Source organism: Staurois parvus, unplaced genomic scaffold (assembly GCF_062004578.1).
Source record: "Staurois parvus isolate SC_StPar_1 unplaced genomic scaffold, SC_StPar_1.0 ptg000347l, whole genome shotgun sequence".
NCBI classification, from domain to species: domain Eukaryota; kingdom Metazoa; phylum Chordata; class Amphibia; order Anura; family Ranidae; genus Staurois; species Staurois parvus.
In genome coordinates, this window is record NW_028318143.1 from 12,891,772 (window position 1) to 12,915,398 (window position 23,627).

The following is a 23,627-nucleotide window of genomic DNA, read 5'->3' on the forward strand; positions in this document are numbered from 1 at the left end:
CAGTCGCTGATCAGTTCGTATGGTGTACGAGTCTAGCAGCAGCATTCATAATAGACTGAAGGGGGATAGCCTGTGTAATGGTAGACCAGTGAGGAGGGAGTTGAAGTAATCAAGTAGGGATAAATCTGAGGCGTGGATAAGTTGTTTTGTGGTGTCATTGGTCAGAAAGGGGCAGATTTTGGAAAAGTTCCGGAGGTTGAGGCGGCGGGATTTAGCCAGTGATGGATGTGGGGCCCAAAGGAGAGGTCAGAGTCTAAGATTACGCCTAGCACCCTGGCATGAGGGGAAGGACCAATGGTTGTGCTGTTGCTCTTAATGGTAATGTCATGAGTGGGGGATCAGGGGGGAGGAAATATTACAAGCTCAGTTTTGGAAATGTATGAATTTAGGAAGGCGGTGCATTGTTCAGTAAAGGCATGCAGCGATCCACAGGAGCCAGGGTATAGTAAAATGTGAATTCCTATTGGTTGTTGTGCTTTAATGCACTTTCCAGTAATTTTATTGCATCTGTTCACCTGTTCTGGTCTGCTACAGTTTCTAGAGAACTCTTATGGGGTAAGATTAAATTTCCAGCCTCTCACACTTTATGTAAGCCATGTGAACAGGCAATTTATAATAATGGAAGGGAGCAGACTAGCAGGTCCACCTGGGATTACTCCCAGCAAACCTACATATCTGTTACATAATAGGCAAGCAAGTCCTGCATAGAGCATTAGAATATTAATAAATCTGAATGCTTGTGGGACTTGGCTCAAAGTACTAAAACCAGAGAAAACCATCCGAGATTTTAGGTTACAAAACGTTTGTTATCAACAGCAACTAATTGTCTTATTCCTTTCATGTTTAAATATTCATCTTCAGCAAGAAAATTGGATTGGTTGTTGTGAGTAACAAATGCAATTTCCGATTATGCATAAATTAATCTTAAAGGAAAATTCTACTTTAAATTTTATTTTCCATTTGATCTTTTTTACAGTCCAACCATTTGTAGGTTGCAGATATTTGCAAATATTCAAATTTGACATTCATGGCAATCATTCTTTGCACTGCATCTCTTGGATGGTCTGGTGTTCACATTCCTTGGTTGTGCCATTCTGAAAGGGAAAACCAGGAAAAGGTGTGGTCGAATGATTGCAGTCTATGGGGGAGAAAAGTTGTCAAAAACATTTTTTTTTTTTAAATGTAGCTAGACTTAAAGTAGAATTTTTATGGTTTCTCTTGGAGAAATCGTTTAGATGTAGAAGCATCTAAAACCGCCTTCCTCTACCCACCCACCCCCACTAAGCAGCTCTATATCGCCCCCTCACTTCTCCCCTCTCCCCACTACGGCACCCACCACCTCCTCCTGCTACTCCACTTCCCCGCTGACCCACTTGCCACCACTTTCAGACCCAAGCGCTCCTACACCTCCCGTTCCCACGCCACCTTCCTCACCCTCCTCCTTCTCATATCAGCTGGAGACATCACCCCGAACCCTGGCCCCTCACCACCTCACCCCCCCCCTAGAGCCCCCCCTGCTCACGCCAGCCGACGCGACCCCCTCAACCTCATACATGTACCCCTCCTCCCCATATCTATCCCCCCTCTCTCGGTTGCACTCCTGAATGCCCTTACGGTTTACAATAAGCTTACCGCCATCCATGACCTCTTCATCTCCCGCTCCCTCAACCTCCTAGCAGTCACCGAAACCTGGGTACAGGCCACTGACTCCACTTCCCCTGCGGCACTCACCCATGGAGGTCTCATCTGGACCCACTCACCAAGACTGAGCGATCGCAGAGGTGGTGGTGTCGGCTTGCTCCTATCACCGCTTAGCACCTTCCAGGCCCTCCCTAACCCACCCTCTCTTTCCTTCCCCTCCTTTGAGGCGCACTGCATCCGACTCTTCTCACCCACCCCCTCCTGGGTCCATACCCCACTTCCTGGACAACTTCGCCGCCTGGCTCCCCTTCTTCCTCTCCTCTGAGCTACCGACCATCATCCTCGGGGACTTCAATATCCCCATCAACGACAACAACCCGGCTACTTCCCAATTCCTCCACCTAACCTCCTCCTTCGCGCTCACACAGCACACTCAATCCTCCACCCACATCGGAGTGAACACCCTGGACCTTGTCTTCTCCCACCTCTGTACCCTCAACCAGTTCTCTAACACCCCCTTCCCTCTCTCTGACCACCACCTCATCACGTTCTCCATCTCCCCTTCCCCCAACTCCCCCCCTCAAAAACGCCAAACCATCACCAGCCGCAACCTCCGCAACCTGAACCCGGCCCCCCTCCACTCTGTCGCCGACTGCCTACACGACAGCATCCTCTCACTGTCATGTCCTGACATAGCCACCACCTTGTACAATGACTCACTGTCAGCTGCCCTAGACTCTCTGGCACCCCTTACCACACGCATCATCAAACCCAGACCGCTTTAACCCTGGCAGACCGACAGCACTAAACGCCTCAAATGTCGCAGTCACGCACTGGAGAGACTGTGGCGCAAAACCAGGTCCCCTCATACTTTCTCCACCTTCAACTCCCTGCTCTCTCCCCCCCCCCCCCCTCCTCCACTCAGTACCTCTCTCACCGCCCACAAGATTGCCACCCATTTCCACAACAAGATTGACGCTATCCGTAAGGACATCGTCAACTTGCAATCTACCTCCCCACCTAGCCTCCTCACCCCCGTCACCCCCTCATCTCCCCCCTCCTCTGCCCTCACAACCGCACTGCCCCCATCTCTCCCAATGCCCCACCCACCATAACCCCCCCCGCACTGCACTCCCTCAGCCCTGTCACTACTGAGGAAGTCGCCAAAGTCCTCTCAGAAGCCCGCCTCACTATCTGCCCCCTGGACCCTGTCCCCTTTCAACTCCTCCGGTCACCCCCCGCCTCCCTCATCCGCTCCCTCACCCACATCTTCAATCTCTCCCTCTCTACTGGCGCATTCCCCTCCCCTCTAAAGCACGCGCATATCACCCCCATCCTCAAAAAGCCCACCCTGGATCCCGCGGACCCCAACAACCTCAGACCCATCTCCATGCTGCCACTCACCTCCAATCTCCTTGAGCGCATAGTCTACGATCGCCTAAGCTCCCACCTTACAGACAATAACCTCCTTGACCCACTACAGTCCGGCTTCCGTCCCCTACACTCCACTGAAACTGCCCTCCTCAAAATCACTAACGACCTACTAAACGCCAAAGCCAAGGGCGACTACTCTGTCCTCCTTCTCCTGGACCTCTCTGCGGCCTTCGACACAGTTGACCACCCCCTCCTCCTTAATAAACTACTCTCCCTTGGCATCAGAGATACTGCTCTCTCTTGGTTCTCATCCTACCTATCCCGACGCTCCTTCAGTGTCACCTACAATGGTGCCACCTCCCCCTCTCTGTTGGGGTCCCCCAAGGCTCTGTCCTTGGACCCCTTCTCTTCTCCATCTACACCTCCTCCCTGGGCAAACTCATACACTCTCACGGCTTCAACTATCACCTCTACGCTGACGACACCCAAATCTACCTCTCCACCCCTCTCCTCACTCCCACTATCTCCGCCCGCATCACTCACCTCCTAAATTACATCTCAGACTGGATGTCGCTACATTTCCTCAAGCTCAACCTCTCCAAAACCGAGCTCCTCGTCTTTCCCCCTGCCAACACCCCCCCCCCCATCCTATCCATCATCACCAACAACTCCACTATCACTCCCGCCCCGCAAGCCAAAGTCCTTGGCGTCATTCTTGACTCGAACCTCACCTTCCAACCGCATATCAAATCACTCACAAACACATGCAGGCTCCATCTTCGCAACATTGCCAAGATACGTACCTTCCTCACCCTTGACACCACCAAACTTCTAGTACACTCCCTCATCATCTCACGCCTTGACTACTGTAATTCTCTTCTCACCGGCCTACCCAAGTGCAGGCTCTCCCCGCTCCAGACCATCCTGAACTCAGCGGCTAGACTCATCCACCTCACCACCCGCTCCACCTCTGCCACCCCCCTCTGCCTCTCCCTCCACTGGCTCCCGATTGCCCAACGCATCAAATTTAAACTCCTAACCCTGACCTACAAAGCCGTTCACAACACTGCCCCTGACTACCTCACCAACCTGATCCCCAAGTACCGCCCTACCCGTACCCTTCGCTCCTCACAGGACCTCCTTCTATCCTGCTCCCTGGTCTCCTCCTCCTATGCACGACTGCAGGACTTCTCCAGGTCCTCCCCCATCCTCTGGAACTCACTGCCCCAATCCATCAGACTGTCGCCTTCCCTCTTCACATTCAGGCGCTCCCTCATAACCCATCTCTTCAGGGAAGCCTACCCCACCCTCACCTAATGGCCATTCTCCCTCTTTCCTCCCACCCCTCATTCCCCTCAGCCACTTCCTACTGTACCTTTACCCCCTCCCACCTAGATTGTAAGCTCGAAAGAGTAGGGCCCTCTTACCCCTCGTACGTTGTTTGTTGTTGTTGTACTGTGCCATGTATTGTCCCCCCCTCTATTGTACAGCGCTGAGCAAACCCTTTGGCGCTATATAAACTCGAAGTAATAATAATAACAATAATAATAGAAGGAAAAGTGCAGCACTAGAAAAGTAATTATGCTAGTGAATATTGTAATGTATGCATACTTTACCTGGATCGAGAGACGAGTTATCCAGTTAGTTTGGGTCAGAACTTGTGAAGAACATATGATGGATTGGACTGGTTTGCTCCTAATATGCCAATCTGTATTCTACCCTGACCAGCTGACTCAATTAACAGGTCAAAGGGTCAAAAGTACTATGGATAGAGAAACAGCCCCCCACACACACACACCATAGGGAAGGAAGCAGGCTAGAATGGTGAACTTTTGGGCAAAAACAGTCAACTAGCCCTTTCATAGCAAAAACATATTTCTGTGATCTAAAGAAAATGTACCATGCACAGTTTGCTCTAGTGCTGCCCTTGTTGGACATGGTTTATTGTGATACAATTTTTACACATCTTCCAGCTTCCTTTGCAACTCTCAGTATTCAGGCCACAAGGGAATTTGGCGCTAGAAGCAGATGGCTATAGAATCCTAGCATGTGTCACTGACTGTGGTACTATTGTGATCAGTGTCTGAATATTTATTTATTTCAGGTACTTATATAGCGCCGTCAATTTACGCAGCGCTTTTACATATATATTGTACATTCACATCAGTCCCTAACCCTCAAGGGGCGTACAATCTAAGGTCCCTAACTCACATTTATAGGGACAATTTAGACAGGATCCAATTCACCTACCAGCATGTCTTTGGAGTGCTGGTGAGTGAAATATCTTTACTCAAAGCTACCGACTTGACATTAATTTCAGTATTGACCCACAGGGCAAATGCCCCTCTGCCCCTCATTCCTCACCTGGAGGAGAATATGGCCTTCTTTTGCTTCTGGTCCCCTAGCTGGATTCTAATGGGGACTTCAGTTTTAATGCTGCAAGGAGTTATAGGACGAGTATCCCTGCTTCCTGTGACATGCATTGCCTAATAAGGAACTATTATACTTCCTCATCAGGTGCTAATTGTAGTACTTCTAGTTAGGACACACAGGGGGCAAACCCCCTGGTTGATCAGAGTTTTCATTACTGACTCATTTCACCCACATGTAGAATTTAAATGAAAGCTATTTAAAATGATCAGTTACTGAGCTGTCTCTGACTTTACAATTTTGAGACATTGACACAGAACAAACACACAGATTAGAAAATCAAAGTGGTTTCAGAACTCCTGGTCTGCACATATGTTCTGGGTCAGTGCCTTATAAAGCAAAATGCCACTGGGACTACATGGAAGCTAGGAAACTAGTATTTTCAGAAGAATAGGTCAGCAAAAGTAGCCTCTATATTCTCTTACAAGAGCCTTACTTTAGGATTCTCACTATTCACCACCAGACTTGCACTTCCTCAAGTTAATGAGCACCTGTGTCAAGGCTATGGGCATTAAAGGATAAGTTCACCTTTCATAAAATGTTACAAGTTACATCTATATTCAGGGTGTAACATGCAACATGTTATGAAATGACCAGTCCTCACTGCCCCGATCCTCCATTTTGACATCTAGCAGGAAAACTCTCCCCTCGCTAGTAGTCAAAATCTTTTTAAAACGCAGCTGTGTGGGGCTCCGCCCACCCGGTTGCATCACTCATTCACAGTGTTCTGTGAAGGAGAAACTATGAGTCCCGGCAGCCTTTGCGGCAGTCGGCTTGTAGTTCTCAATGCACTACCATGGCACTGTGAGCTCTTTGGTAGTCTTACTGTCAGTAAGTATTGGCTTACCCGTACAAGGTACGAGCAAGCAGGTACACTGACAGGTCTGCAGGAGACCTGCATGGCATCAGCGGTCTTCTGATTGCTGGTGTAATGCTTTACAGACTCTCAAAGCAAAAAATTATAAATTTGCGTTTTGTTCCCTGCAAAAGGTGAACTTATCTTTTAAAGGGTAAATAAACTTTCAAAGCCCTGTAGTGACATAAGGGTTGGAGGGGTCTGGGGAAATAACTATTGTGTGCAATGTGGAGCAAAGGCATCCAAATCCTCCTGAAGTGTTGGATGTTTCAGAGTCCGATGAAGGCTACAGCATTGGAACAGAGGGAAAAAGAGTAGGCAAGGACATCCAGAGATGTGGGTATAATACCTCTTGCATTGCAGGGAACCGGTATTTAAATTTTTTAAAATGATAGCCCCCTGGTTACCACACTGAAAGTCACTTACACCATGATAATAGAGATATTAAAAACCAGAAGTTATTGGGCTTGATTTACTGAATGCAATTAGGTTGTTCAAATTACAAGGAAGTTTTCACTTGCAAGGGATTTTTTCATTAGCTCTTTAAATGTGATGACAACTCACTTTGCAAAAGATTATCAAATCACAGTCAAAGAAAAAACTGCATTTTTTTCCTTGCACATGGTTGGATAATGGAATCCAGTAGAGCTTCACCTTATTCACTAAGCAGTTACAATTCCCTTTCAAAGTAAAGAATCTGGTTGCATTGAGTAAATCAACAATCAGGGTCAGTCATTTAACCTATTGAAGCCAGGAACTGAGCATGACAGCCAGGCAACTAAAATAGTCATAAGGTAGGTCAGAAAATGCAGCCACCATCTTTCCCCATTTCTTTTTTCCTTTTAGTGATGTGATCTTTCTCTCAGAATAAAATTTATCGGGGACGAGTATATTGTTTGTGATAGTCCGTTCAAGCCCACATTGGCAGCTGTAATTGCCAGACTGTTTTTCTTTGCCTTCCTTGCTCTCACACCTCCTTCTTTTTGCATTTAAAATTCTGGCCCTTTTTTTTTCCATAATCACAATCAAATGTGTTTTGTTCCCATGTGTGGCACATGACAAATCACAGAGGGGTTTGTAAAGGAAGTGGCAGCTGTCTAGAAGCTGCTCCCTTACAATCTCCCATTAGATCTGTGAAATGCATCCTTTATTCCTAAAATTACTCTGAAAGGCCTCTTTATTCTAAACAAAATAACAGTGTATCTCTACTGGATGGATGACAAGAAAATCATTTAGGATGATGTGTGGGTATCCTGGTGGTTAAATAAATATCGGGAAATCATAGTTGCCAACTGACTCTGTCCCCGGTTTTCAAGGTTTGTCCTTGGAAATGTCCATAGCATTTCTCACTGGTACCATACAGTTTTTTGTTTCTTTGTGAAAAGTTATACAGTAAGGATAAGCATGATATGTTTCCAGCAAGTGCCTATTTTTAGAGTTGTTTAAAAAGCTGATTTCCAGGCAAAAAGTGACATACACATATGAAATACATATATGAGAGCAGTTTTACTGGCCATAGAATTTTTATCTCTGTCCATCAAGTTTTGAGATTTACCCAGCTCTGCCACACAGCACAGTCTGTCTGGCAAGAGGGGAGACCTAATTTTTCTCTATTCGGTAACCTTTAGGCTTTGTTTAGACTTGGTTGGTGGGTGGCAAAATGCAAGGTTGAGATGTGTTTTTGCCATCTGCCAAACGCCCCTAAGCTACAGCAGATGATGATGTTTACATACTGTGGCCACGATGCTTCGCTTCGTGCCCACAGCAAAGTTCATCTTTTTTTTATTTATTTATTTATTTTTATGATTGAACTGGATGGACTTTTGTCTTTTTTCAGCCAGACTAACTATGTAGTGACTGGCAGGCAGCAAGCATGTTGAACGCTACACATTCAAGTAAATTGGGAAGCACTTCAAACTCTCCAGATTGCACACAGTTGCGCCATGATTGTCAGCAAAGATGGGGGTAAAACTGGTGGTGAAGAGGCACCACACCGCTTTCTCACCGCCTGTCAGTAGCCTTCAGAGTACGACCTGAATGTGGATCGGACTTCAGAGGCTAGGCAGATTTAGACACATCTCTAAAAGTTCACATGTACTCCAAGAACAGAAATTTAATCCACATTATAAAAGCCTCGTGACCACCAGTCACTGCTCAGTACCGATTATGTCCATTGCAGCTGACAGTAAAGTTCATACACGACCGTGGTGCTAAGCACCACAGTATATCCAGCATGTAGCAGTCAGCGGCTTTACTACTCCCAAAATGCCTCTATTCATGTCAATATAAATGTGCCACAAACACATTCACAAACACCCCTATGGTGTTTCCAGCATGCTTGAGATACATTTGGAAAACAGTACTAGTTTAAATGGTAGTACAGGAGTCCTTACAACAGAAAACCAATGTAGAGGAGGTGTCTGGCAAATGCATCAAGAATGCATCCTAACACGATAGGTGTGTCAATGGCCATACATGGTATGTAAAATTTCACCACCCACCACCACCACCACCATGAAAAAAATAATAATAAATAAATAACATTTCAAAACACATTTAAACGAGCCCTTACTGGCCCCCTTCCCACCCCACACCGTGACTGTGACCCCCACACTGTTGTGAGCAAAGAAAGTAACTTGTACAGAGGAACATATGGCTCCCTCTATGTGAAAGTGCTGGCCAATCACCAGCACTGTAACATGGGGATTGCCTGGCAGCTGAAGAGAAAGGCAGGCGAGTAAAGTAGAGGTGAGTATGTGCTGCTGGGGAGATGAAGTTAGCAGCCATACAGGGCTTGTATTAATTTCAATGAGTCAGCCAATTCATAGATTTGCATTGTGACAGGGAGCATTAAAGCACAACTACTGTGCACCACTGCAATGAAACCATGTCTGCTTATGTAATGGAATGCCCTTTGTATATTTGTAATATTAATAATTATAATTAGTAATATATTCTAACATATATATATATATATATATATATATATATATAAAATATATTCTAATACATATACTGTGTATGCAGTATATATACTGTATTTATTTATTTACACATTAAGTATGTATACTGTAAATATATTGTACATAGAAACAAAGTTTTACTGTAAAACATTAACACACATAAATATTAATATTTATCTGATCATCAGGCGGATTCAACACATATAAATTCTAACTTGTATTAATATTGACTTGTTGTTTTTCAAGGAGTATTTAAATGGAAAAAGCATTGACATGCAAGTTTAGTTATATAATAAACAAATAGGCAGCCTTTTCAAGCAAAATTACATGCAATGCTGTCAGAAAAGCCAGTACAGAAATAAAGTATTGCTGAAAATGATATTAAAATTCTAGCAACTACGGTAAAAGTGTTCTGTTGATTGGTAGTTTATTTTTAGCAAGGCTAAGATGAAATGAGATCTTTTATGCCAGTAATTTCATGCCTTCATTCCTGGCAGGTGAGAGGATCTTATCTTAGAAAATGCTGCTTGTTTGCAAGGATTAGAGCCTTGCTCATTAAAGCCCAACTCCAGCCAAAATGTTTTTTTTTGTTTTATAAAGAATGGGGAAGGGTTAAAACATCTCTCAAGTGTTATTGCTGTTTGTGACCTCCTTATAAAGGCTTCCCCTCACTTCATCTTCTGGTGGCCATCAAATGAAAGAGACCAAGATCATCTTAATTATTGGTACAAAAGTCAAATAAAAACGTCCAACATGTTTTGAGGGCAACACCACTACCCCTTCATCATGGCTCAACAGAAGATAAAACTTGGATGGACTCGGAGGGAACAGAACTTCACAGATATACTGTGTATAAGAATTGCTATTGAACTTTCCACATGGAGTAACAACTTGGCAGCTGGGCCCTGTGTTGAGCTCTGATCAAGGGGAAGTAGTGTTGCCCCTGAACCGTGTTGGATATATTAATATAACTTTTTTTGCCCTTCATCAGGGCTCAGCAAAGGTCCCTGTTGTCAAGTTGTTGCTCCATGTGCAAAGTTCAATGCCAGTTATTATATATATCTGTGAAGTCACTGTTCCCTTTAAGACCATCCAAGTTTTATCCTGTGTTGAGCACTGATAAAGGATTGGTGGTGTTGCCCCTGAACAGGGTTGGATGTATTAATATGGGGTTTTTTTAACCAACAATGAAAATTACTTTGGAATATTTTGTCTGGTTTTGGTCTGGCTCACCTTTCTGTATTTCTATGGTTTGCACTAGTGTTGGGGCCCATCAAGGGAAGCTGTCTCCCCTATGTGGGAGCCGTCTCCCCAGAGCTATAGAGCATGGTTGAAGTTTTCCTTCATCTGACTAAACTTGCAAGTCTAAAAGTTCCCAAAAGTTCCCAAAAAGTTCTCTGTAAATATGGTATTCTGGTGGCCAGCAGGACAAGAAGTCATATTTTAGTGCCCCCAATGAGGACACACAACAACAAACCCAAACTTTGTAGCACCCTATCCAAAACTAACAAAAGCTCTTTGGCTGCGCATGAGCTTTACAGCTGGAGATGAGCTGTACTAAAAGACCACCTCTGCCTCTGAACCATAAACCTCCCCTATTTCTCAATACAATGGAATCCTGCTGCCTGCTGGTGCCCTGCTGAAAATGCCAGCACCTTCAGGTTTGGTAAACCTACTTGCTCCTTTACCCTCCCATAATGCAGGACTCAGTAGGCAAACAGATTTTCAGGACTAAAAACTGCTACATTGGGGCAGGATAGAAGAGTGCTAGAATTAAGTTTCAGAAAAAGTCAATGTTTGCAGAGAATTTTGCATGGGCATTGGTGTCTCCCCTGTCCATTACTAGAGCAATTACCCTTTCTTTCCCTGCATTAAAATAACTGTGGTGCTTATAAACATATGCCATTAGGATTACACACCTCTGCAACATATTGTATGGCTTTTATTCTTAGATTTTGCATCCTGTGCCTGTAAGATATTTGTGCTCCGCTTTACAGAATGTTCATATGTGAAATGTGATTGACATACAGAAACTATAACTATTATTGGGCCCTATTCACTAAGGATTTTTGCCATAGGCACACAATTGGAGGAACACTTCAAGAATTTTGCCACTGGCACAAAATGGAAACCCCTTACTGAAGAGGGCCCTATCTTTGGGAAAGGTCAGTAGTGTTTGTTACTGCTTTTAAGTATAATAAAGCTCAATGCTAGAGGTTTCTGCAGATTATCAGGGACTTAAAGAGCATCTGTAATTATAGAAAAATAAATGTGCTGTAAGGGATATGGGTAGGGGACATAAGTCAATGCCATGTTTGTGTGTGTGTATTTCAGTTGTTTTAGGGTATTTTGAAAGGATATCATAAAGCCTTACCTACCATACTAATTAGGTATACCTCTCATAGTTGAGCATCACCACTTTTGCATTTAAGGTGCTGTAAAAAATTTAAGTTGAGTTCTTCCAGTGATGGCCTAAGATGTTGGAAGACCATGTTCATCTTCCACAATTTTCCTCCTTCACAATATGAAGTTTACTGCTAAATTATAGTATGCTTTAAATGGTTTAAAGTGGACTTCACCCTAAGGGCCAATGCTTGAGCCCCTCGAAATAGATCCAGTGAGGGCCTAGCACCCTCATGCTTGAAGATTTAGCCTTATATAAAGTATTCATCTGCCTATGCACCCCTAATCACTGACCTTAATTTACTTTGTTAAGGCTACTGCTGTTAATAGCAGGTTTACATGTGGTGGCCACCGTTCTGCTAAACTCCTCCACTGGTTGGTGCGCTCTCAAATCATTGGTTAGTCACATGACCGGCGAGAGGTTTTGTAGAGAACAGCCTACTGCTAATGGCTTAGTAAGGTCAGTAATTGGAGGTCCAAAGGGAACAAAGCAGTTTCTACATACTTATATGTTAAGGCATTCATTTCTTGGGGCCCACGCCTGAAGATATAGCCATGTATAAAGTGTTCCTCTGCCTGTGCGCACCCAATCACTGACCTTAATTTGCTTTTTTAAGGCTACTGCTGCTAATAGCAGATTTACATGTGGCAGCCACCGCTCTGCTAAACTCCTCCTCTGATAGTTGCACTTCCAAAATCATTGGTTAGTCACATGATCGGGGAGAGGTTTTGCAGAGAACCACCTACTGCTAATGGCTTAGTAAGGTTAATGATTTGAGGTCCAAAGGCAACAAAGCAGTTTCTACATTCTTATATGTTGATGCATTCATCTCCTGGGCAGAATAATTAAAGAGAACCTGTATTACATTTTATGGTTTAAAGTGACAGTGATGACTAGCAGCAGACATTAAAACAGATGTATTACCCAAGAAAGCTTTTTTGTGTACCCTACTTTGTTTTAGCATCAATCTGTTATGGGAACCTGGCTTCCCATGATTTCATGGCTAAGCCCTATCAACTACCACTCCAGTGTCCAATGGAGCTGCCTCAGTGGTCCGTAATGGCACACTCACTGGCAAGATGGATGGACCTAGCCAGGGAAAGTCAGGCCCACTGACAAAGTGAAATTAAATTGGAGAAGAGCACAGAAAAAGGTTTTCTGATCAATAAAGGTAGGCAGACATCATGTAGTGTCTGCTCCTAGGCATGCTGCTTACTTTTAAAGGTTACATTTTATGCTGGTGATAAAAATATCATGGTGCTAGTACTGCTGGCACACTATAAAATAAAGACAGCTGTTTTATGATATGTATATGTACTTATGTAACCCATTATGTCTGTGAGAGAACAATTTTTTGTAAAACAGTGCAGTACATCCTGAAAATGATTGCTCTACCCCACAGTCATGACATGGGGAGAATGATTCACATTGGTTGATGTAGCCTTTATTAGCCCAGCATGTTAAAAACACACTGCAATTTTCAACAAGCAGGATACTATGTTTCCTTCTGCCTTTAAAAAAAGACAGGATTTTTATTTTAAAGAGGCGTTTTCCTTTAATTGTCTAAGGCTGATGCTTCAACACAAGAACATAGTTCAAGACAGGATAGAACAGATGATTAGAAAATATCCTGTGCAGATGTCCTTGATTGGTTTAACTATCTGCCGGTTCACTTGTCTGTTAGGTCCCCTTCCTGCCTGTGCTAGATAACTGCATTTCACAATTACACTTACTGCAAGAGGAAATAATTAATAACAGTTTCTACTGAGTAGACTCCAGAATGAGACTCCAACTCTGTACAAATATTACAGAAAATTGCTGTACTTTTACAGCTATAAAAATAGGCATAAAACTCACCTATTAGTTATTGGGGTTAAGACAGCCTCCATCATTTCAAATCTAACCAAAAAATTGTTTTGATAGGCAACTACCTGGGGTTTTTTGTCAGTTTTTTTCTAAGATGTCTATGTATGGCAATAGACACGATCCCTTCACTAGTTTAGGTGAAATAAAGGAAGGCTGGAAGCTAGGCTTTAACATTGTGCTCTTTGATTCTTCTAGGTTTATTAATTTCTCTGATTTCAAAATGGCATCTCCTGCACCCCTTCAGATGCGAGCACACATCTCATAATTGGTTTGAGCTACATTAGCCTAAAGCAAATTTATACAGATCAGGTTCTGACTAGACAGAAGGAAAAGTACTTCTTCCCCTCATACAGAACAAAAATCAAACCAAGTAAAAATAAATAAATAAATAAATAAATAAATATATACTGTATATATACTGCTCAAAAACATTAAAGGAAAACTTTGAAAACACATCAGATCTCAATGGGGAAAAATATCATGCTGGACATCTAAACTGATATGGACTGGGTAATGTGTTAGGAATGTAAGGATGCCCCATCGTTTGATGGAAATGAAAATTACCAACCTACAGAGGACTGAATTCAAAGACATCCCGAAAATCAAAGTGAAAAAATTATGCAGCTGGTTAGTCCATTTTTCTGAAATTTCATTGCAGAAACTCAAACTGTTACTCAGTAGTTTTTATGGCCCCCACGTGCTTGTATGCATGCTCCTAATGAGATGATGGATTGTGTCCTGGGGTATTTCCTCCCAGATCTGGGCCAGGGCATCACTGAGCTCTGATCACTGAGGGCAGCGCCAGATGGACCGAAACATGACATCCCAGAGTTGTTCTATTGGATTTAAGCCAGGCAATTCAATGGTATTATTTCCTTCATCCTCCAGGAACTGCCTGCATACTCTCGCCACATGAGGCTGGGCATTGTCATGCACCAGGAAGAAACCATGATCCACTGCACCAGTGTAGGGTCTGACAAGGGGTCCAAGGATTTCATCCAGATACCTAATGGCAGTCAGGGTGCCATTGTCTAGCCTGTAGAGGTCCCTCCATGGTTATGCCTCCCCAGACCATCATTGACCCACCACCAAAACGGTCATGCTGAACGATGTTACAGGCAGTATAACATTCCCCACAGCTTCTCCAGACCCTTTCACATCTGTCACATGTGCTCAGGGTGAACCTGCTCTCATCTGTGAGCAAACCTTCTGGCAATGGCATGTATTGATGTGCCATCCTGGAGGAGTTGGACTGCCTGTGCAACCCTGTAGGGTCCAGGTATCGCCTCATGCTACCAGTACTGACACTGACCCTAGCCAAATGCAAAACTAGCGAAAAACAGTCAGAAAGGATAAGTAGAGAAAAAAATGTTAGTGGCCTCCACCTGTGAAACCATTCCTGTTTTGGGGGTCATCTCATTGTTGCCCAGCTAGTGTACCTGTTATTAATTTAATTAACACCAGCAGCTGAAACTGATTAACAACCCCCTCTGCTATTTAACTGACCAGATCAATATCCCAGGAGTTTAATTGAGTTGATGCTATACTCTGATTAAAAGGTGTTCCTTTAATTTTTTTGAGCAGTGTATATATATATATATATATATATATATATATATATAATCAAACACTAAATGTTATTTATACTGTATATTGTTTAAGGTTGTTGATCTTTAATGAAGAATCCCAGGGAGAAAGATGAGTTGATACATATAGACAAAATGTATTACCAATCAAATGAATGAACAAATGACAATTATGTTTTGCCATGCTTGTGATCCAGACACTCATGCTAGATGGTGCAAACATGTCCTGAACCCACATAAGGACTAGACTGCTGTTCAGCAATATTTCCTGGTCCAAGACCCACCAACACCTTTGATTGAACGATATATATGTCATCCTTGTTCTCTCCCTTCATGTAAGCATGCTCAAAAGGTACTATTGAAAGTCAAGTGTAATAATACATTTCATTATTTTTATCAATGTATCATTACATTTTTTTACTTTCTGTATTGAGTTCTGCTTTTTTCTAGTAGTCACCCAATGTGTGTGTTGGGCATATCCAATAGTACAAGCACTAAATCTGTGCTGTCTGTATTCATATTCATTGCTGCTGCTTTTGTTATCCAAAATACGGTATGTATATGATGTGGGTTTAGCTTGCCAGCTGGTATATGACAATTTCACAGATATGTATAAAGTCCACAAATCCAGAAAAGTATTCTTTCAAATCATCAGAATTTCGTACATTTGAATTTTACATCAGTTTAGACACATTTAGCATTTATTTGATGTGTTCTACAGAATGACCTATTATCATGTACTGTACTTGAATGTTTTATGGCATCATACTTATACTACTAGCCACCTATAGATAAGGTAGGAATTTCTGGGGTATAGTTTCTTCTAATGGGGGTGCAATATATGTCACTTTCCATTTGTGGTAATAGAGCGAGTACTAAGGCTGTAGTATGGACCACTAATCTCCAATGCAAGATGCCGCTACTGCAGAGAGAAGCTGCCAGGAACACCATTTTTGGTTCCCCGAGTTTTGCTGTGAGACTGAATGATTTGTAGTTACACACCTGGAGTGGGTTGTTTCAGAAGGTCGTGTGGATCCTACATATATATATATATCTTCTGTATATCCATATATTCCTTTGAGTAATTAAATAAGGAGCCAGTAACATGAGCCACCAACCCACTTGGGATTCTCCAGTAGAATATGTGGACAATGCAATGTAGAGATGAGAATCAGCTCATTTAGTGTTACTTGAACAAGTAGTGAGGTTAAATTTCCCCAGTGGGGATACAAATGACAATAAAAAACTGTAGAGTAGATATAACTTTCCCCACTATATCTTCCCCTCTAAACAAAAAATGTTTTATCTGGGGTTCTGGATTAAAGCTTTTCAAATCACCGGCACAGAAGCTGTGCCTGCAGCCAGTAATTGTACGTTATAGAATGAGAGCTAGCAAGGTCTCTAGGTAGTTTGATTCTGAGATCTTCTGAACACGATAAGCTCTGAGACAAGAAAAGCTCCTAGCTAGGCTTGTAACTGATATCTCATTTAATGACCTTTTCATTAGATGGTGCATATAACACATATTCTTACATTCTCAATACATTCTTCAATAATATACAATGACATTTATTGACCATAACATATTTATTTGGAGTACATTTTCCTTTCAAAACCATAAATAACCAGGAAACAGAATTAATTTGACCTGTGAACATCTGCATCCTTATGGGAACACTGTTCCTTCAAATAATTAATCACTGTTTCTCTGTTGTTGCTAGGTCACCCTACAGCATAGTAGTTACTCTGTTGACTTGAGAGAGACCCTGAATGGACACAGTGAAGTGAAGATATTTCAAGATACAGTATAACACAAATAAAGGCTTTCAAAGTATATTAGCTTGATAATAGCCAGGAATGTATGTGTAATGCTACTACTATTCTCATGTTTGCAATAAATAGATGATAAGGCTAGCCCACCTAGTGACATCACTGCTCTTATAGGGAAGGATAGTACCCTATACAGAAGAATCTAATTTCTAATTAGGTTGCTGACATCATAAAACACAGCAGCTTTAAAAGCAAGATCCCCATTGAATGTTCCCAGGTTACTGAAGATCACCTGGGGATGAGGAGCGTATTCTTACTGCTAACATGTCCAACTGCCACTCTTTTTTATAGTGGTAAAGTTGACTACATGGGGTGTAAGATAGATGGGTTTTGAGATCACCATTGAATCCCACCTGAGTCACTCAAGGTCACTTAAGACTGGGGAGCCCATTAATTACTGCTAACATGTTCAACTGCCACTCTTTCTTATAGCGGTAACTTGACTAAATAGGTTGCAAGAGAAATGGACACTGAGATACCCACTGAATCCTGCCAGTTAACTGAAAGTCACCAGGGGCTGGGGAGCCCATTATTGCTGCTTACATGTCCAGCTGTCACTCTTCTGTATAATGGCAAATGTGACAAATTGGGGTGTGAGATAGATAGATAGATAGATAGATAGATAGATAGATAGATAGATAGATAGATAGATAGATAGATAGATAGACGGATAGACGGATGGACGGATGGACGGATGGACGGATAGACGGATAGACGGATAGACGGATAGACGGATAGACGGATAGACGGATAGACAGATAGATAGATAGATAGATAGATAGATAGATAGATAGATAGACGGATAGACGGATGGACGGATGGACGGATGGACGGATAGACGGATAGACGGATAGACGGATAGACGGATAGACGGATAGACGGATAGACAGATAGATAGATAGATAGATAGATAGATAGATAGATATTGAGATCCCCATTGAAACCCACTGGGTTACTGAAGGTCACATAAGACTGGGGAGTCTATTATTACTGATAACATATCCAACTCCCACTCTTTCTTATAATGGTAACTTGACTAAATGGAGTGCAAGTGAAACTGAAGGGTTGATTTACTAAAGGCAAATAGACTGTGCACCATCCAAGGTGTAGTTGCACTCTGCAAGTGCAATTGCTTCAGAGCTTTGTAAATGAGATAAAGATTCACTTTGCAAGGAATACCCAATCGGGTGCAAGGAAAATTGAAAAAAAGCACTTTTGTTTGCACATGATTGGATGATGGAAGTCAGCAGAGCTTCTGCTCATTTATAAAGCTCTGGAGCAACTGTTCTTGCAGAGTGCAACTGCACTTTGCAAAGTGCACAGTCTATTTGCCTTTAGTAAATCAACCCCAGGGATTTCCACTGAAGGTAACCTGGGTCTGGGGAGCCCCGTATTACTGATAACATGTTCAGCTTCCACTTATTCTTATAGTGGTAATTTAACTAAATGGAATGCAAGAAAGATGGATATTGATGGTAGCCCATTCAGGGGATGGCCAGTAATGTACTAAATAATTTGTAAGCTTTATGCACCTTTTCATTTGATGCAGTATGCTTTATTTACAAATTATCCACCTTTGATTTCCCACCCTCAAACCTGCCTTTCCTCTCTTATAGTGGCAAACCGGACTAAATGGGGTGTGAGAGAAAAGGATATTGAGATCCCCATTGAAGTCTTCCTTATAGTGATAATTTGATTAAATAGGGTGCAAGAGAGATAGACAATGAGTTCCCCATTAAATCCCACCAGGTTAACTGAAGGTCTGCTGGGTCTGGGGAGCCCCATATTACTGATAGCATTCCCAATTGCCACTCCTTATAGTAGTAACCTGACTAAATGGGGTGCAAGAAAGATGGACATTGATGGTAGCCTGATCAGTTGCCAGCCAATATTGTACTAAATAATTTGTAAATTTTTCGTACCTTGTGCTTTCATTTGCTCCAGTCTCCTTTATCTTACAAATTCACCACCTTTCATTTCCCACCCACAGACTTCTTTTTTTTTTACAAAGTACAGCTGCTTTGCAATAAGAACTTTCACACTTACATGGCAGGAAATGCATATATCCACATTTACTGATGTATCACATGGGCAGAAGTACAAAGTAGCCAAGCACACTGTATAGGAAAGATGGGTCTAAGTGTGGAGGCATGAAAGCTGGACCCTTTACTAAGTAAAGTGGAATTTGAGTTCAATTAAAAAACAGTGTGGGCACATTATTAATTTTTATTACAGGTATTTAAATAGTGATGGCAATTTTACATAATGTGGATCCACATCAGTCCCTGCCCTCAAGGAGCTTACAGTTTAGGGTCCCTTTCCCACATGCATATACATAGTAGGGGCAAATTACCTACCACCATGTTTTTGGTGCGTGGGAGGATACCCATACAAGCGCAGGGAGAAGAGGCAAATTTCATGCAGATAGTGTCCTGGACTGAGATTCAAATTGTTGACCCAAGTGCTACATGGCAAAAATGTTCACCACTAAGCCACTGTGCTTAGTGTTAAGGAACTAGAGGTTTTTAAGTGATATAGCTCAATATTGTGCAACCGCAAACGATATGGTTTTGTCCAGGTAAAGATACTCTGCAGTTCAGTGTGGGACAGACAGAAGAAGTGGAATCTGCAATATGGTTTATACATGTGGGAGGCATTTAGAATAGGATTGAAATTGCAGTAGGGTGTGTGGGCAGAAGCTGGAGATTCAGTATACTATGACGGATAATGTTATAGCAGATGTGGGTAGACAATGGATCCTTAAAATACATGTTTATAAAACAATGTTAGAGGAAGCTAAAGAACTAAAGAGATCTGTGTGAAGGGATAAACACACACCATATCAACAATATAAAACTATAAGATATTATGGTGGGGATGGTGTGATAATGTTTGGTACCAGCATGGGGAAGGGTGGAGACAACAGTAGGTGTCAAGCCTAGGGCACCAAAATGATTAGAAGTATCTTGTTCCTGTGCCATTGGTTACTGTACCACACAGCCCTTGCACTGAGTCATTAAATAAATCCCATGTTTTAGCAGCCTTCTTCTTCATCTTTGTCCTGCGTTCCCCAGGGATGAGACAAATGCGTCTTACAGCTAGATTAGGATAATAATTGAAGTGTGCACACGTCACATTTGCTTGTATTTGCTTTTATCGGTGTGATGAGCTGGGCTCTCGGAGCTGCCAGCCTGCTGGTGACATTGTGCAAGGACTGTGTGTTATCAGCAGAAAACATGGGAGCAGCAGAATGGCTCGGAGTCTGCTGTCTCTGCACTAGAGTGTGGTTATTTTTACCTTTTGATCCCTGTGGATTGCATTATTTTAACCTTAGAATTACACTGCTGACTCTTCTCTATACACATCTGCTGCTGCCTCCTCCTGCATCACATACAGCTTGAATTATTCATGAGAGCAGCTTCCATTTGTGCAGCACAAATCCAGTAATGGCCACTGAGCAATATGCATTGCATGGTTACAGCACTGTGTACATTCAGCTGACAAGTACTACAAAGCTGATACCACACCCGGACAACCGATGGGTCCAATATTTTGTTCAAGCATATGTAAACCCATTCAGATGTCGTAAAAGCTTTAACATGTTAACATAAGTTTAAAAGTCATTTTAAATAGTTTTATACATACAGCTTTCATTCAAATAATATGCAGTGATTCTAGCATAAAGCAGTGTCCTGTCCCTGTTTCTAGATTGTGCTCCTGTATTGTCACTCTATCACATAAACTTCGATTGGAGACTATTTTCAACCCACATTACACAAGCATGATTTACTGCTGTCAGCATCAGGAAACCTGGCCTGCTAAATGCCTTTCAGCCATCTTTGGAGTGCATGTAGACTGGAAGTGGCTGCAGGAAATATACAATAAAGGATTAAAATACTAAAATTAAGAATTTCCTTTAAAAAAGACAGTTGTCTATACAAATAAACCAAACAAGAATTCCCTCTGTTGATTGGGACTATTATTTGGCAAAAACCATATGTGAGCTTTATACAGTATTAAAAAAATAGATATAGTTATAAAGGTAAAAATTCATAATAAACACATACAATCAGAACATAGCAGGGTTTTTGCTATAGAACATCCTACACATTTGTAAATGATTCCAAAACCTTGAACAAATGAGAAGCAATGCCTAGGTACCCATTGCCTAGGCATTTTGCGAGTGAGGGAAAACCGCTGTAGGCAAGTTCAGCATATGATCACATAGCCCATCCACACATCAATTGGTGCTGGCCCAATCCGTGATCGTGAACAGTGGAAGAACATAGAAGCAGGTTGGCCGTACTTCAGTGATGTTGCAGATAAAACATTATTTATTGAGGTCTTCAAAAAGATTGCAATACAAACATGACAGCTCCCACAGAGGACAGAGAAAAGTAAATGCATTTCACACAAACATGTGCTTAGTCATTTTGGGTGCCTAGGCATTTTTTCTCATTTGTCCAAGGTTTCAGAGACATTTTTAAATGTGTAGGATGGATACACATGGTTTGTAGCTGCAACCCTGCTATGTTCTGATTTTATGTGTTATTTCTGAATTTGTACCAATAAATCTATTATATCTGTTTTTATATATAAAGTACACATATGGTTTGTAAAATAATAGTCCCAATCAACAGAGGCAATTCTTGATTGGACTGTTATAGGGATGATGGCACTCAGATGTCATTCAGTTAGGTTTTACATCTACTTTGGCACTCTCTGTTAGTATAGGCCAGATGGGATATACACCTTTTGTAAGTTAGACTGGTACTTGCAGTTTCTTAAGGCTGAATTCACATTGTTGTGTTAAACCTTAATTGGTGTGTAATGCGGTAGTGGATGGGACCTCATTTAAATGACACATCCCATATGTTGACTATGTCTAGAAGTCAGATCTTGTTGGAATGCATAGTGCTCTGTGTGTGTAGAGAGGCCATTAGGATTTATAATCATTATGTCCAGGGGTCAGTAAATGTTTTGTAGACCTTTTTATACCATTGCAGTGTACTATATCTCTGCATAATCCTGTCTTATATAGAGGTATTTTTCTCTCTATGGGGGAGTAATAACATTTACAGCATAACGGCTTTTTTTTTTCCAAAGTGTAAAATGGCTCCTAGCCAATTAATAATTATCATAATGGAACATGGATTTACATTTCCACACTATCTGGCTTGCCAGAACTAGAAAGTGTCATGAGCCCACAGTCTCTGTATAATATAGAAAATAATGGTCTAGCCAGTACCTTTGCTGTGTAGGTACAGGGCATGTACAATACTACAGAAGTTCCACTGCACAGCAAAATGATTCCTGGCTGTTAGCAAGCTGGAGGACGTAAACCAGTCCTAATTGGAATTATTTGATTATATTTATTCATTTGCTGTTGAGTGTTAAGAAGGTTATTTGCGACAATGAAAGTGTACACCTTGTGAGATCATGTCTAGTGTTAAGTCATTGGGAGGGCTAGTGTTCCTTGTATGTGCAATAGATATCTAGTGGCTGAGTCTTGTAGGAGGTATACACTGCTATGCCTGTAGTGTTTTAAAGGGAATTGTATTATACCCATGCATCTTGGTCAGTCTGTAGTGTTTCTTGTCTGTAAGGAAAATGTTAGCATTCTTATGACCATAGCCAGTGGTCAGGTCGTATTGTGAGGTGCAGTACTTTGTCTTTATTCTGCATTAGAATTGTATTATGATCATATCCAGTCGTCAGGTTATGTTGGGAGGTCATGCTTATGTTCTATGATGACATCATAGTCATTCTGTGGTGTTTTATGTCTTTATAGAGTATGTAAGAATTATATTTTCTCTTCCGTTTATTGAAGGACATAATAGAGATCTTTAATCTCTGGCCCTTGGGTTATAGTACCACCATCAAGATCTCTACTGTGTCCTTCACTGAACACAGAGAAAAGGATTTTACATTGTGTACAAAAAATACTGTGGTTGTTTTTTTTGTTCATTGAAAGACACAGCAAAGATCTTCCAGGTGGCACTATAACCCAAGGGCCAGAGGCTCAAGATCTCCACCGTACTTGAATAAATGCAGAGGATTTTGCGGTGAGAACAAAAAATCCTATTATGATCATGACCTGGTCATGTTGAGAGGTGCAGTGCTTTATGGATTTATACTGTGTATTGGAATTGTACTACGACGATGGCCAGTGGGGTCAGGTCATGGTTAGGTGTATAGTGCTTTATGTCTTTATACTGTATATGAGAGTTATGTTATGATCATGGCCAATGGTTAGGCCATGTGGAGAGTTGTAGTGATTTCTCTCTTTATACCATGTATCACAATTGTATATTGGTGTCCAGTTGTATTATGGCCATGTTCAGTGTTGTATTGATAGGTATAACCATGCAAGATTTTTTAGTATAATACATTTTATCATAGTCATCATCAACACAGTTAGTTTGGCATCATGCCTGCAATGAAGTGTTCTAGAGGTTAGGTGGGTTTAAAGTGTTAATGTATTTAGGAACACTGGATAATAATATTGTAGTAATCAATCCAAAAGATGAAATAGGATATCTTAACTCCTCATACAATTAACAGAATTCCAGATAGGCCGTCCATTATTTGATATGGCTAATATAGTATTTTATGGTTTAAAATTCCATTTAATTGTTGATTTATTCTACTTCCTGTCTGAATCCCACTAGATACAT

The 23,627-nt window shown here is 41.9% G+C and overlaps 1 protein-coding gene across 7 annotated transcripts in view; it reads left to right on the forward strand.

Annotated features, from left to right (window-relative positions):
- The window catches only part of ELAVL4 (ELAV like RNA binding protein 4), a 164,650-nt gene that overhangs the window by 112,925 nt on the left and 28,098 nt on the right, over positions 1 to 23,627 (forward strand). For 5 of the 7 annotated variants that reach the window (XM_089684452.1, XM_089684451.1, XM_089684450.1 and 2 more), the window contains exon 3: positions 11,343 to 11,429. The exons of the other annotated variants lie outside the window; for them this stretch is intronic. In XM_089684452.1, the coding sequence (XP_089540578.1) occupies positions 11,343 to 11,429 (87 nt within the window). The remainder of the gene's footprint in view (positions 1 to 11,342; positions 11,430 to 23,627) is intronic. 7 annotated transcript variants of the gene reach the window in all.